Source organism: Lagenorhynchus albirostris, chromosome X (genome assembly GCF_949774975.1).
Source record: "Lagenorhynchus albirostris chromosome X, mLagAlb1.1, whole genome shotgun sequence".
Classification (NCBI taxonomy): Eukaryota; Metazoa; Chordata; class Mammalia; order Artiodactyla; family Delphinidae; genus Lagenorhynchus; species Lagenorhynchus albirostris.
Genome location: NC_083116.1, coordinates 29,694,982 through 29,708,737, shown reverse-complemented (window position 1 = coordinate 29,708,737; position 13,756 = coordinate 29,694,982). Strand labels below are relative to the sequence as shown.

General features: G+C 37.5%; 1 protein-coding gene across 1 annotated transcript in view; it reads left to right on the top strand.

Annotated features, from left to right (window-relative positions):
* DOCK11 (dedicator of cytokinesis 11) overlaps positions 1–11,925 on the top strand; it is a 194,505-nt gene extending 182,580 nt beyond the window's left edge. Inside the window, exons 49-53 of the mRNA XM_060138818.1 lie at positions 72–282; positions 653–843; positions 1,289–1,389; positions 2,882–3,020; positions 7,510–11,925. Coding sequence (XP_059994801.1) covers positions 72–282; positions 653–843; positions 1,289–1,389; positions 2,882–3,020; positions 7,510–7,632 — 765 coding nt within the window. The 3' untranslated portion in view covers positions 7,633–11,925. The remainder of the gene's footprint in view (positions 1–71; positions 283–652; positions 844–1,288; positions 1,390–2,881; positions 3,021–7,509) is intronic.
* The last annotated feature ends 1,831 nt before the right edge of the window (positions 11,926–13,756 follow it).

The window sequence follows — 13,756 nt, the reverse complement described above, 5'->3', positions numbered from 1 at the left end:
AGGAGTTAGTAGCTTACCTGTACCCCTTTCCCTATATATTGAATAAAAAACAAAACTTTCTTACCTTACAGGTAAATGTCAAAGAGCTTGATCCCAAATATGCTCATATCCAAGTCACTTATGTGAAGCCCTACTTTGATGACAAAGAACTCACAGAAAGAAAAACTGAGTTTGAAAGAAACCATAATATCAACAGATTTGTTTTTGAGGCTCCTTATACATTATCAGGCAAAAAGCAAGGCTGTATAGAAGAACAGTGCAAACGCCGTACGATCTTGACTAGTAAGTGGGACTTGGCATAACTTCTTTGTTTGACATGGTCATTTTTTGATGCACACAAGCAGCAGCTGGTCAGCAGGAAAATGTAACTGAAATTTTAATCATTCATTGTTCTGCTGTTCAGTCACTAGCTTGCACAAACATGGCTACGTTATAAACCATTGGTTTCCCGTATGTAATTCATGATTGCTCTGAGTCATCTCATAAAGAGAATTTCTCCCTCAATCCTGAAGTAATAAGGCGCCTATCTGGTCCCTAAGGTATTTTCCAGACAAAGCATGGGGAGAATTGAGCACAATAGATTTTTTTCTTTAATTTGCCTGTTTGATTTACTATCTTAAAAACTCATTTGTTCAACCTTAACATTTAATAGCTTCAAACTCGTTTCCATATGTGAAGAAGAGGATCCCTATAAACTATGAACAGCAGATTAATTTAAAGCCAATTGATGTTGCTACTGATGAAATAAAAGATAAAACTGCAGAGCTGCAGAAGCTTTGCTCTTCTGCTGACGTGGACATGATTCAGCTCCAACTTAAATTGCAGGGCTGTGTTTCAGTGCAGGTATGTTGGTTGCTAAACATGTATTAAATGTTTCTTGACGTTCCTCTTGCTTTCATAAGGGCAAAGAGCAAGCATTAATTGTAATTGTCTGTTATACTCTTACTGAGTGCAAAAACCTGTACATTTTTGATTAAGTTAATAAAGAAATTATGTTCAATTTCCATAAATTTTGTGTTATGTCAGAGAACTTTAACATAAATCCCTCTGACTATAGCCAAGCCCTATATTTACATAGCAGAAATCATTAACTAACTTATTAGAATATTACCTTTGCAGATGATTTGCTTTAGTTAATCTTTTTCAAATAAATTTATAGTAAGAATAGTAAATATGTTTCTCAGATGTGGATTTTTAACATACTGGTTTTCTTTAAAAAGAGAATTGTAAAAATTACGTTTTGGTTGTATTCTAACAGCTCTCTCATTTTTCTCCTTTTGTAATTTAGGTAAATGCAGGGCCGTTAGCATATGCAAGGGCTTTCTTAAATGACAGTCAAGCTAGCAAGTATCCACCTAAGAAAGTAAATGAGTTGAAAGACATGTTTAGGTAAGTGCTTTGTAGTTTTCAGGTTATTCCTCTATTCTTTTACTCCATTTTCTTCTTAAAAGAAACCAAAATATTCACCAAATAATGTCCCTCCAAAAAAGGACATTCTCTGTTCTCTTTCACAACATTTAAGTGACTTTCTAATGGTACTTTAAGTAGTAAGGAAATGTGTGATTTCTTTCTTGCTGCAGAACTTTAACAATGTCCTAGTGACCCAAGACATTAAATGTGACAAGTTACTGTATTGCTTTGGAGATTGTGACACAAACACAAGCCTACATTCATTACGTGATGTCCTCCTTTGCCCGACTGACCTTATGTTACAGCTTTTCAGACCATTTAGGGTAGGAAGGGCTAGATAAGCTTGCTTCTATCCATGTCCTTAGTTCCACTTGGATTCTTCCAGTCTAGGGCATGTGATGTCTTGTCTGGACTGAGCATCCCTCTAAGCTAGGGCATGTCTGAATGCTCTTGCGTTGGAAAAACAATCTGTTTCATATAGAAAAAGAGTTTACATTTAGAATAAGAGAGACAGCTGAGTAAATAGGCTAAGGAGAAAGATGATAGCTTATCCGCTCATTTGCTTCAGACTTATAACATTTACTTTTCCTGTCTCTGTTATCAGCTGTTTCAGGTTACAGAGTAACCAGTAGTCATTCATTCAATAATTATTAATGCCTGGCATGTATGAAAAGATTCTACTAGTTGCTATGACAGGGATACAAAACAAGTGGGCAGTGAGGTACTTTGTCCCCTGAGACTTACCTTTTAATTATGGACATTAAACATAAACACATGAAATCATGGAAAAATGCTTTTATGATAACTCATCAGCTCTCTGTCCCAACTCTTACCAGCCCAGGGCAGATACTTCATGCCTATAGCACCCAGCACTGTACTGGGTGCATAGTTAGTACCAAAAAAATATTTTTGAATGAATGACATTATCTACAGATGTAAACTAATGTTAGCACAACTTGAGCTGATAGCATATCAAGTAAATGACTGAGCAAGTAGGCTTCCTAGAGGGTATATGTTTTGAGCTGGATTTTGAAGGAGGTAAGAAAGCAGAAGAGAAAGATGGAAAAGAAAGAAAAAGATATTTCAGACTTAGGAGATGGCATTAGCAAAAGCACAGTGAAAATACAGGATTCTAATCTTCCTTGTAGGCAAGCCGTGGTTAAAGTAAATATTAAATTGTAGGTGAGACTTTCCAGGAATAAACAACAAAAACTTTATCTTTGGGGCCTTCCCTGGTGGCGCAGTGGTTGAGAGTCCGCCTGCCGATGCAGGGGACACGGGTTCGTGCCCCGGTCCGGGAGGATCCCACATGCCGCGGAGCGGCTGGGCCCGTGAGCCATGGCCGCCGAGCCTGGGCGTCCGGAGCCTGTGCTCCGCAGTGGGAGAGGCCGCAGCAGTGAGAGGCCTGCGTACCGCAAAAAAAAAAAAAAAAAAAAAAAAAAAAAACTTTATCTTTGATCTTCATCCACAGGAAGTTCATCCAAGCATGCAGCATTGCACTGGAACTAAACGAGCGGCTAATTAAAGAGGATCAGATCGAGTACCATGAAGGGCTAAAGTCAAATTTCAGAGACATGGTAAAAGAATTGTCTGACATTATTCACGAGCAGGCAAGTATTAGGGTGGTTGAAAACGAAAACGTGATCCGGGGTCCGTCAAGAGTTACTTAACAAATCTATTAGTTTGAAATGTGTTACCTTGAAATTAGTATGTTATTTTAGAATTTGCTCATATCTTCTTTAATCATTTAAATGATGTAATACAAATGAAATTGGAAGCAATTACTGACAGTTGCTTTAGCAGGTGCTTCAGAGAATAAATCATTTGGTTCTTTGTGCCACAGAGCCATTAGAAGCGAGTAGCTGAGCGAGTCTGAGTTGATCTACTATGAACATGGATAAGAATCTCTCAAGAAGGGTCCTAGAGAAGTGAAATGATCGGCTCAGTAGCCAAATCCCTAAATGAATACTCCTGTCTTAGCTGTAAGAAACTAGATACAGGTGGCCCTCCCTGTCTGCAGGTTACACATTCACGGATTCAACCAACTGCAGATCGAAAATATTTGAAAAACAAAATTCCAGAAAGTTCCAAAAAGCAGAACTTGAATTTGCTGCACATAGGCAACTATTTACGTAGCATTTACCTTGTATTAGGTATTATAAACAATCTAAAGATGATTTAAGGTATCGGGGAGGGTGTGCATAGGTTATATGCAAATACTGTGCCATTTTATGTAAGGGGCTTGAGCATCCTCAGATTTTAATATCTGTGCAGGGGGCAGTGGTCCTGGCACTAATCCTCCAAGGTTACCAAGGGACAACTATACCATCATTTAGGTGAGATCCTGAGTGAGTTCCAAAATTCAGGAATCGTCTTAATACTCATACAGCCAGTTCTCTTTTCATAAAACCTAGCATTTTAATTTATGACTGAGTGTTAATGACAATTACAGCTAACTTAGTAGAACACAATCTGAAAAATACAGAGGCAAAGATCTGCTCACCACTTACAGCCAAATTATGTCATGATTAAGTAGTTATGACTTTCATATCCCTACTTACCTAAAACCAGAGTACTCCTGAATTGTCCTGGTAAATGTCATTCCTACATTGGGGTCCTGAAATCTGTGTTTACAACCACTCTAGACGTGGACTGTCACTCAAGTATTTTAATATCTTCAACACAGTTGTAAAAGTCACAGCATGATGGTCTGGTCCCTCAGTGCGTGAGCCTGTTAAGCTTATCATAAAGTCTCCTTAATTTCCTTACTAAGGAAAACAGCCAATAAGATAAATGTTTGCTTCAGAAACTCTTCAAACTCTCAATTTTTTTAAGAAACTAAGGCTCCTTAAAAGAAACAAGGATAACTACAACCCTTTAGAGAACCCGTTCTTAACACTGGTCCCAGAAAGGAGAACCTCATCTGTCCTGGCATCTGCATTTCATTGATTGCTTGGCACTCCCCTGTGTGAGACCATCACTCAAAGGGTGTACTTACAAATGGACTTACAAATAGTGGTTAGTTCCCAAAGAACTGCAGTGTAATGATGGGTGAAAGAAGAGATGTTTCGAGGAAAACAAAAGCTAATTGACTCCAGGCTCTACCTCTCTGAATTTAGCATGTATGCTTTCTCTTAGAAAGGACTAGGGGAAATTTAGTTACCATTAGCCCAAGGTTGCACTGAGTGACCAGGAGTCTAATTTTCTAACCATGGTCATCTTCTCAGTATGGAGAAGCCAGTCAGCCAGACGTTCATCGTCCCATCTGTTCAATGAGACGAGTCACCCCAGTCTCCTACTCTCCCGTTCTCATGGCTGGGAATTTTGTTGGCCTGAGGAGTCTGGAATCAGTGATCTGTTTCTTCTTTTCGCCATCTTTACTTCCGTTAGCCCACTTAGGAGTGAGTGCAAACTGTTCCAAGGCATACCTTTGCTGCTCAGTTTTCAGAGGCCCATTTTGGCCTCCTTCCCAAAGCAGCCAGGTGATCAGGGCTAGGAAGATAGGGAATCATTCCACTTCCTTTATTGTCTGTATCTCAAGCTCAGCCCCTGAGTACAGTGGGTACTTCACCATCACTGTTCTGGGGTATACTTGAATCAAATAAGACCACATAATTTATTCCTAGAATCTGGCCAGTTTATGGGGTTTTGTTCTCCATAGTCCATAGGAAAAAAACAGCAAAAACTCCTCCTTCACAAAAGATATAAAACAATTACATCATTTTAAGCCAATGTGTATTATATTACAGTTATGTAATTTGCATGCAACCGTATGACCTAGCATTGAGCTCTAATTTATTCAACTTGAAAGCAAATCGTTCAATTCACTGCTATTACTGTGATCAAGATATTTAGAGTAGTAGTTTTATAAAGTTATTTTTTCCTGTGTTTAAAAAGAAAAAGTTCAACTGAGTAAATTTTAAAGATCTTGGCTTTATTCGGTGATTCATGAGTCGGGCAGCATCCCATCTAGCAGACAGAAAGGAGCTCCGAAGAGTTTTACAAAATGGAAGACTTTTACAGGTAGAACGAGGCAGGACAAGTTACTCTAGAAAAGAGCTGATTCTTTCAGGCAAGGTCATTTTCCTACGGGGCACAGCAAGGGTCTGTCAGGTGGAGTACCTCACCAGTGCCAACCAGGTAATTCCAGACTGAAAGTAATGCACATACTTTCTTGACTGCTTAAGATTACCTGCCTAGAAAAGGCTGAAACTGCAATTAGGTTAGGTATTAAGTCTCAGGTGACGTGGGCTTAGTGCAAGTGACTCCATTTTGGGCCTCTCATCTCTTTTTTAACACCGTCAAGTGTGGATTTTACAAACCTGCTGTCTTATTTCCCACCTGTCTCTCTCATTTAATTTCCATGAACCATGGCTATTTTGTTTAGTTCTAGGGACCAGTATTTTAGACCTTTGATATTATATATTGATAGCTAACCAAGAAAAATCTTAGTTTCTATTGGTTTATATTTATGCACGCTGTACTGTCATAACGCCTCATATTCAGGTGTGCCTTACTTTGGGCAAATGTTGACTTTATAGTGAATTTTTGTAAGTCAGTATTTCCTATTAGATTCTCATATAAAAGAGAGCCTTTTTTTAGTCATACACTTTGAGACATATTATTTCCCAAAGGAGAACATAATAATACAAAATAAGATAAAATATAGCTGTGCATTGCAAATTATCTATGAGCTCCATAAATGATTACTTGACAAAAAGATACGGCCTGGATATCCTTGGCCCTTTTCAATGTAATCTGTTACACTATACTAAAATATAAAGTCCTTTTAAAAACTTCGTCAAGCTTTTGACTTTTTAAAAGGGATGTATATCACCTTAAAACTATTAATTGCAGGTCTTAATTAGATAGAGTTGGTGGTGGCCATTGTAGTTCTGTTTGGTCTGTTTTGTTCATGATGAATGCTCTATTTTCTCGTCTCATCTGACAGTTGTGGATAATCACTCATCTCTTAAACCTCTCCTGTGCTTTCAGATTAGTGTCATGAGTTACGATTTTTATAAGTGGAAATTTCTCTATTACGGACTTTATATAAGGCATGATTTGTAGCAACACAAATGATATGACGCGTTGCTGCCACTGTAAACTAATTTGCAGGCTTAATACTGAAGTTTCAGAGCTAACTTGAGAACCCAGTATTGAAAGCTTGAGACCTAAATTGGGACAGTTTAGTAAAGAGGTTGGATGTGATGTGTACGCTATTCTTTTCCTCTATCTAATCCACGCATGAGATCTCTGTTGCTTTTGAGCACACAAAATAGTTAATTTGGGGGACTTCCGTGGCGGTCCAGGGGTTAAGACTTCACCTTCCAACGCAGGGGGTGCGGGTTTGATCCCTGGTCGGGGAGCTAAGATCCCACATGCCTCGCGGCCAAGAAAACAAAACATAAAACAGAAGCAACACTGTAACAAATTCAATGAAGACTTTAAAAATGGTCCATATCAAAAAAAAATCTTTTAAAAAAGTGGATAATTTTTAAAACATCTATACTAATATGTATGTTTATATGTTTATGGGATATAAAATTTATACTTATGAAGTTTATTTCCAAGAAAAGTCTTCTGTATTAATTAGCTTATATAATTATAGTATGTATTTAGAAATGTTCACTTATTTTCTCTTCACTTAATATTATTTCCCAAGTCTCCAGGGAAGGAGCATGGGTATCTGCATGTTTGAAAAGTCCCACAGTGATCCTGAGAACCACTCTTAGAAGATGATCTATAAACTTGTATCCAAGAGTCCACCGTTTAGGGCTCTCGTTATGACCATCGGTTAAAAAAATTGTTTTAAAGATTGTATTACCTCTCGCTTTCTGTTGAATTTTGCATTTTACAGCCTTCTGTGTTTCTTAATGAGTAACCAGATCTTTTCTGCTTTTTTGATATGCTGCCTTTGTAATACAGCTTTGAAGACTTGAGTCGGTAATGTTTTTCTTTGCTCTTTCTGCTTTATGTCATTTTAAATAGCTAAGTGTCAGTGATAAATTGAAACATGCCTGCGATTTCATATACACATACTTCTTGGGCAGCGGCTACTTTACCTCATGATAAACATGCAGATTTCTTTCGTTTCAGATCTTACAAGAAGACACAATGCATTCTCCCTGGATGAGCAACACATTACATGTATTTTGTGCGATTAGTGGCACGTCGAGTGACAGAGGTTATGGTTCCCCAAGATACGCTGCTGAGATATGAGGACATGCAGATGTAAAGTGATAACAAGAACGAACCTTCTCAGGAATATTTTGAGCTGTGCAAATGTTAAAATTTAAAGATTTGATGTACATGGAGTGTTTTCTTCCTGACACCAAAATTTTCATGCTTTCAAACAGGGTGCTTACATATTTGTAAATATTTAAGCAACTTGAAAGTGCCTGGAAAATTGCACCACTGTGCTTGGTTTGTACTTTTTTAGGTAAATCTATATACTGAGAAGTAGAGCTCAAAAACGTTAATTCGATTTGCTCAACTGTTGCTTAAAATAATAATGGTACTGTGTAAAATTGTATAATGGAACACAATAAAAGGTAAAACTTATTTGTAATTAGAAGTGAAGGAAATAATACTTTGAACTTAGCATTTTTCTTGGCAGGAAGCTAAATTTATTATCATACTAATCCTTGGAGGAAAAAAATTGATAAAATTTCCATAAAACATGGATACTTCCAATTGGGGAGATGATTTGAAATCTTGCCTACCAGTGGTCAAGACTGGGCTAAGGGAAGCAAAAGCATTATTTAAAAAGGAAAATTTCACACAGAAAGGATATATATAGAAATACCAGGGTTACCGATCCTTCAAGTTTTGATCCAGTGATGCTAGGTACTCCAGTTGGTCTCTCTGACATACAAGACAAGGGATTCCTTTGTGGCATAGGTTTGCCTAGCAAGCAACGTTCGTTGCCAGAGCTTCATCAGCTGAGGCTATCTATAGAGCTAAACAAAACATCTCTGAGATTTGCAGTCAGTGCAACTCCAAAGCTTTAGCAGCAGATTCTGAGGGTAGGGATTTTGTAATGATCATTTACAATGATCATCAGTTTACAAGTTTAACAAGCATTTCGATAGAACTTGATGGTTGCAGCGTTTCTTGGGTGGGTATACGTAAGCACCACAGATTTAGCAACTGCTAGCTAGGGATTACATCTCTAACTATGAAGAAGCCTCAGACTACCTAAATAATTCAGGAGAAACCAAGATGCGAAGAACTTTTTTAGCTTGAATTATCCATATAATTTTGGCTGCCTTTCATGTAAACTTTAAGTCCTAGACTTATTTTTCTTATGTAGTTTAGCTTATTTTACAGACCAAAAAGAAAAGGGAAAACAGACACTGAAATATATAAATGGGTCGCATGGAGCCTTGGCTTTTTAAATGCTTTGTGATCGAGTAAACCTTAGAGATTATGCACCTGGCTTGGCCATTTTTCTTTACATGTCATTTTTAAGCTTTCAGGGGAGCATGAAATTATTTATGAAATGTTAATTTTGTATTTAATAGGGGATTCAGAAATTTCAGAGGCAGTTTGTAATTCCTTAATATCTTGGGGTAACTGGAGAGTTAGTTTCACCTTTAAAGTGATTATATTTGGCATGTATGTGTAAAGAACCGTCACCTAGAGAGAGTGCTGCCTTCTGAGAATGAGGCATCTTGGGGAAACTTCAGTGCTCTTTTGTCAATAACTAGTCCCTATCATGTCCCCCAGCAAAGTATTGTGCCCTGTGGATAATTTTTTAAAGTATAACAAATGACCCCTGCCCTCAAGGAACTTGCAATCTAGTTGAGGAGGCAAGATAGACACAAAATTAAATAAAACAAGAATTAACAATATAAGACAAGAAAAGTTGTATATGAACATTGACAAATGAAGGACATTGCCCATAGCTCATATCACATTCAAGGAATGAGAGGCCACTGTGAGTTGTAATGTTCAGGGATGGTTTCATGGGCAAAGTAAGCCTTGAACAGGCTTTCAAAGGTGAGAGGGTGTTCTAGGCAGGAGGAACATCATAAGCAAAGGTGCAAAAAGAATTTGCAGAAGTTCAGGGGATGATGAGACCAGTTTTGTTCAGGGGAGTAGTGGAAAGAAAGTTCAGACCTAGATTTTGGAAGGCCTTGAATACCAGGCTAATAGTATTTGGACTTTAGTCAGTAAATATGAGGGAGCCAGTCCAGGTTTTTGAACAGAGAGACTACTTGATTAAATGTTATTTTTAGTTATGAGTCCATAAACCCATAGATGTGAACAAGAATGGAGAAGAAAGGACAAGTACAAGAGGTACTCTGTGGAAAGACTGGACATGACTTATTGATGGCTCAGGAGAAAAGAGGAAAAGTTAAAGAGAATTTTGTGTTCTGTGGCCGGTGAGTTCTCCGGGTCATAGCACAATTTCACTAGATTTTTTTTCACCAACTTTCAGACTGAGGTCAGAAAGCTATATACAGAGAACAAGGTGGGCTAGACTAGAGAAAGCCAGCAAAATGTGTTTTGAAACACTGCATATATTAGGTGTTACTGTTTATATAGTTTAATGATTTCATGAAGTGATTTGGCCTCTACAGATTAATTCACATCAAAGAGTACGTTTCTGCTCTACTGATTATTTTTGCAGTTAAGCTTGAGTCCAATTTCCCCTGGAAGCTCTTGTTTTGATAGTCTTTGACCATATTGTAAAATGTGAATAAAGTCACCATTAGTAGTGTTAGTTTATCACTACAGTGATAACCCGTAGAGAAAGTAAGCAATTCCATGTAGGTTTTCCAAGTAACCAGTGCACCAATGGCATCCTGTCTCTAGATGGGATTGTTATTGTTACCATGTGATTTGACTGCTTATAATAAATACTGTCAACGTCGTTTTAGAAATGAAACAAAGAGCAGCAGTGGTAGCAACAGCCTTGGAACCTTGACCAACGTATCATAGAACTAGAGATGACTCACTGGTTAATTAACAAACTAAATAGGTCAGCATAATAAAAACCCAAGCCTTTGATTATAAATACTGGTTTATCTGAAATGCAGAACCTGAGCAATGTATTGGAATAATAGGAAATTTCCAAACTCTTGAAAATATTAATAATCAGACACATATCTCAGGCTTGTGATCCACAAAATGGTGGGCTACCTTCAGTCTTGTTCTAACAGTATATACTACTTCAGCTATCAAAACACAGGGGGGAAAAAAAAAACCACAGGGGAAAGGAGTAGAGTAAAAGGGGTGGGGAGTGTGGGTTTGTGTAGCAAGGCTATTCCCCTGTCCTGGGATTTGGCCTGTAAGAGTGCTTTGTTCATCTGGTTCCGGTTACAATAATGCTTTTTTTCTAGTCCCAAACCACGTAATGGTTACTTGAAGAAAAGTGTATATGTATGTTTATCCAACTCCTGATTGAACTTGTGACTAAATCCTTCAAAGATTTTGCCTCTGTGTATGGCATCTTAAAACTTTTTCCAACATGCTTTTTTCTCTTCTGTTTTCCTCTTTATTGAGCTGTGGTTCACACACCGTACAATTCACCCATTTGAAATGCACGATTCAAGGGTTTTTAATATATTCAGAGTTGTGCAACCATCACCACAATTAATTTTAGAAATTTTCATCACTCCAAAAAGAAACCGCATACACATTAGCAGTCACTCCCCATTGCCCACCAACCAGCCCCCAGCCCCTGACAATCAGTAATCAACTTTCTGTATCTATAGATCTGTATTCTGGACATTTCATATAAATAGAATCACACAATATGTGGCCTTCTGTGGAACTGGCTTCTTTCATTTAGCATAATATTCTCAAGGCTCATCCATGTTGTAGCATGTATCAGAATTTCACTCCTTTTTAATGGCTGAATAATATTCCTTTTGTATGGATACACCACATTTAATCTGTTCATCAGTTGATGGACATTTGGGTTATTTTCGCTTTGGGGCTATTATTGATAATGTTGCTATGAACACTCACGTACAAGTTTTTGTGTGGATATGTTTTCATTTGTCTTGGGCATATACCTAGGAGTTGAATTACTGGGTCATATGGTAACTCTACGTTTAGCCTTTTGAAGGACTGCCAGACTGTTTCCCGCAGCAGCTGCACCACTTTACAGTGCCGGCAGCAGTAAATAAGGATTCCAATTTCTCAGTATTCTCAGCAACACTTGTTATTATCTGCCTCTTTGATTATCACCTTCCTGGTGGGTGTGAAGTGGTATCTCATTGGGGTTTTTGTTTGCATTTCCCAAATGGCTAATGAAGTTGATCATTCTTTCATGTGTTTGTTGACTGTTTTTATGTTCTTTGGAGATAAATCTATTCAGATTCTTTACCCATTTTTAAACACTGGTTTGTCTTTTTATTGTTGAGTTGCAAGAGTTCTTTATATGTTCTAGATGCAAGTTCCTTATCAGATATATGATTTCCATATATTTCTGTGGGTTGCCTTTTCACTTTTGTAATGGTGTCCTTTGAAACAAAAGTTTTTAATTTTGATGAAGTCCAATTTATCTATGTTTTCTTTTGTCGCTCGTGCTTTGATATTGTACCTAAGAAGACATTGCCTAATCCAAGGTCGTGGAGATTTATACCTACATTTTCTTCAAGTTTGGGAGTTTTAACTTTTACTTTTAGGTCTTTGATCCATTTCAAGCTGGGTTTTGTATATGGTGTGAGATAGGGGTTCAAATTCATTCTTTTGCATGTGGCTATCCAATTGTCTTCGTACCATTTGTTGAAAAGACTATTCTCCCCCATTGAATTGTCTTGGCACCCTTTTCAAAAATCTGTTGACCATAAATGTACAGGTTCATTCGGGGCTCTCAGTTCTTTTCCACTGATCTATATGTCTGTCCCTATGCCAGTACTGCATTGTCTTGATTACTGTAGCTTTGTAGTAAGTTTTTAAATTGGGAAGTGCAGGTCCTCCAACTTCATTCTTTTTCAAGACTGTTTGGGGTATTCTGGGTCCCTTGCATTTCCATATGAATTGTAGACTCAGATTGTCAATTTTTGCAAAAAAAAAAAAAAAGTAGCTGGGATTTTGGTAGAATTTGCTGTGAATCTGTAACTTAATTTGGGGAATATTGCCACCTTAACAATATTAAGTGTCCCAATGCATGAACGTAGGATGTTTTTCTGTTTGCTTTGGTTGTCTTTAATTTCTTTCAAAAGTATTTTATGGTTTTCAGTTTAGAAGTCTTACACCTCTTTTGTTAAAGTTATTCCTTAGTATTTTATTCTTTTTAATGCTATTGTAAAGGGAGTTTTTTTTTAATTTCATTTTCCGATTGTTCATTGCTAGTTTATAGAAATACAACTGACTTTCGTATATTGACCTTGTATCCCGAAACCTTGCTGAATGCATTTATTAGCTTTAATAGTTTTTTATGGGTTCTTTAGTGTTTTCTATATAAGATCATGTCATCTGAAAATACAGATAGTTTTACTTCTTCCTTTCCAATCTTGATTCTTTTTATTTCATGTTCTTACTTGGCACTTGGCTAGAACTTCCAGTAGAATGTTAAATAGCAGTGGTGAGAGCAAGACATCCTTGTCTTATTACTGATCTTTGGGAGAAAGCTTTCAGTCTTTCACCTTTAAGTATGGTATTAGCTGTGGGTTTTTCATAGATGCTTTTTATCAGGTTGAGGAAGTTCCCTCCAACATGACTTGCATCTGTTTTCCAGTTCAGTTTCCCCTGGTAATCATATGATCCGTGTATGACATATAGGGAAATAGATGAGAAATGGTTAAGAAATGTACTCAAGATACACATCAAATTAGAGATGAAACCAAGGCATCCTAACTCACAGTCCACAGTGTTTTCAACTATTATATACTATTTCCTATAGTCTCCTGCTGCAACTTCCTGCAGCTTTCTACAGAGACCAAAAAAGTTTCCTCTCTTCCTTTTTACTAAGAAGGTAAGCTCCGTAAAGGTAGAGTCTGTGTCTAATTTTTCACCTCTGTTTCCCTGAAATCTAACAGTACCTGCCACAGAATAAGTACTTGAGCAGTCTCTAGGAAATAAAGCCAGTTTAGATAAGCAGATGCTTCCAGGGCTTTTATTATGATCAAGGCAATATCCCGGCCCTCAGAGACAGTGCAGTTGAGAAGGTAAGACATAGTCACATAAGGTATGAAGAGGTCTGATAATAGCAAATCAGTGGTAATGGAAAGTGCTTGAATAGGCAGAGCTTTTCTCGATGTAGAACAAAAAAGGCTTCGTGGAGGAGCACAGCCTTGAAGGATGGGTAGGAACTAGCGTGTGTGCATTAAGGAAGTACCTTAGGCAGGGTTTTTAACAAGAAGTTGAAAAATTAACTTCATTTTAA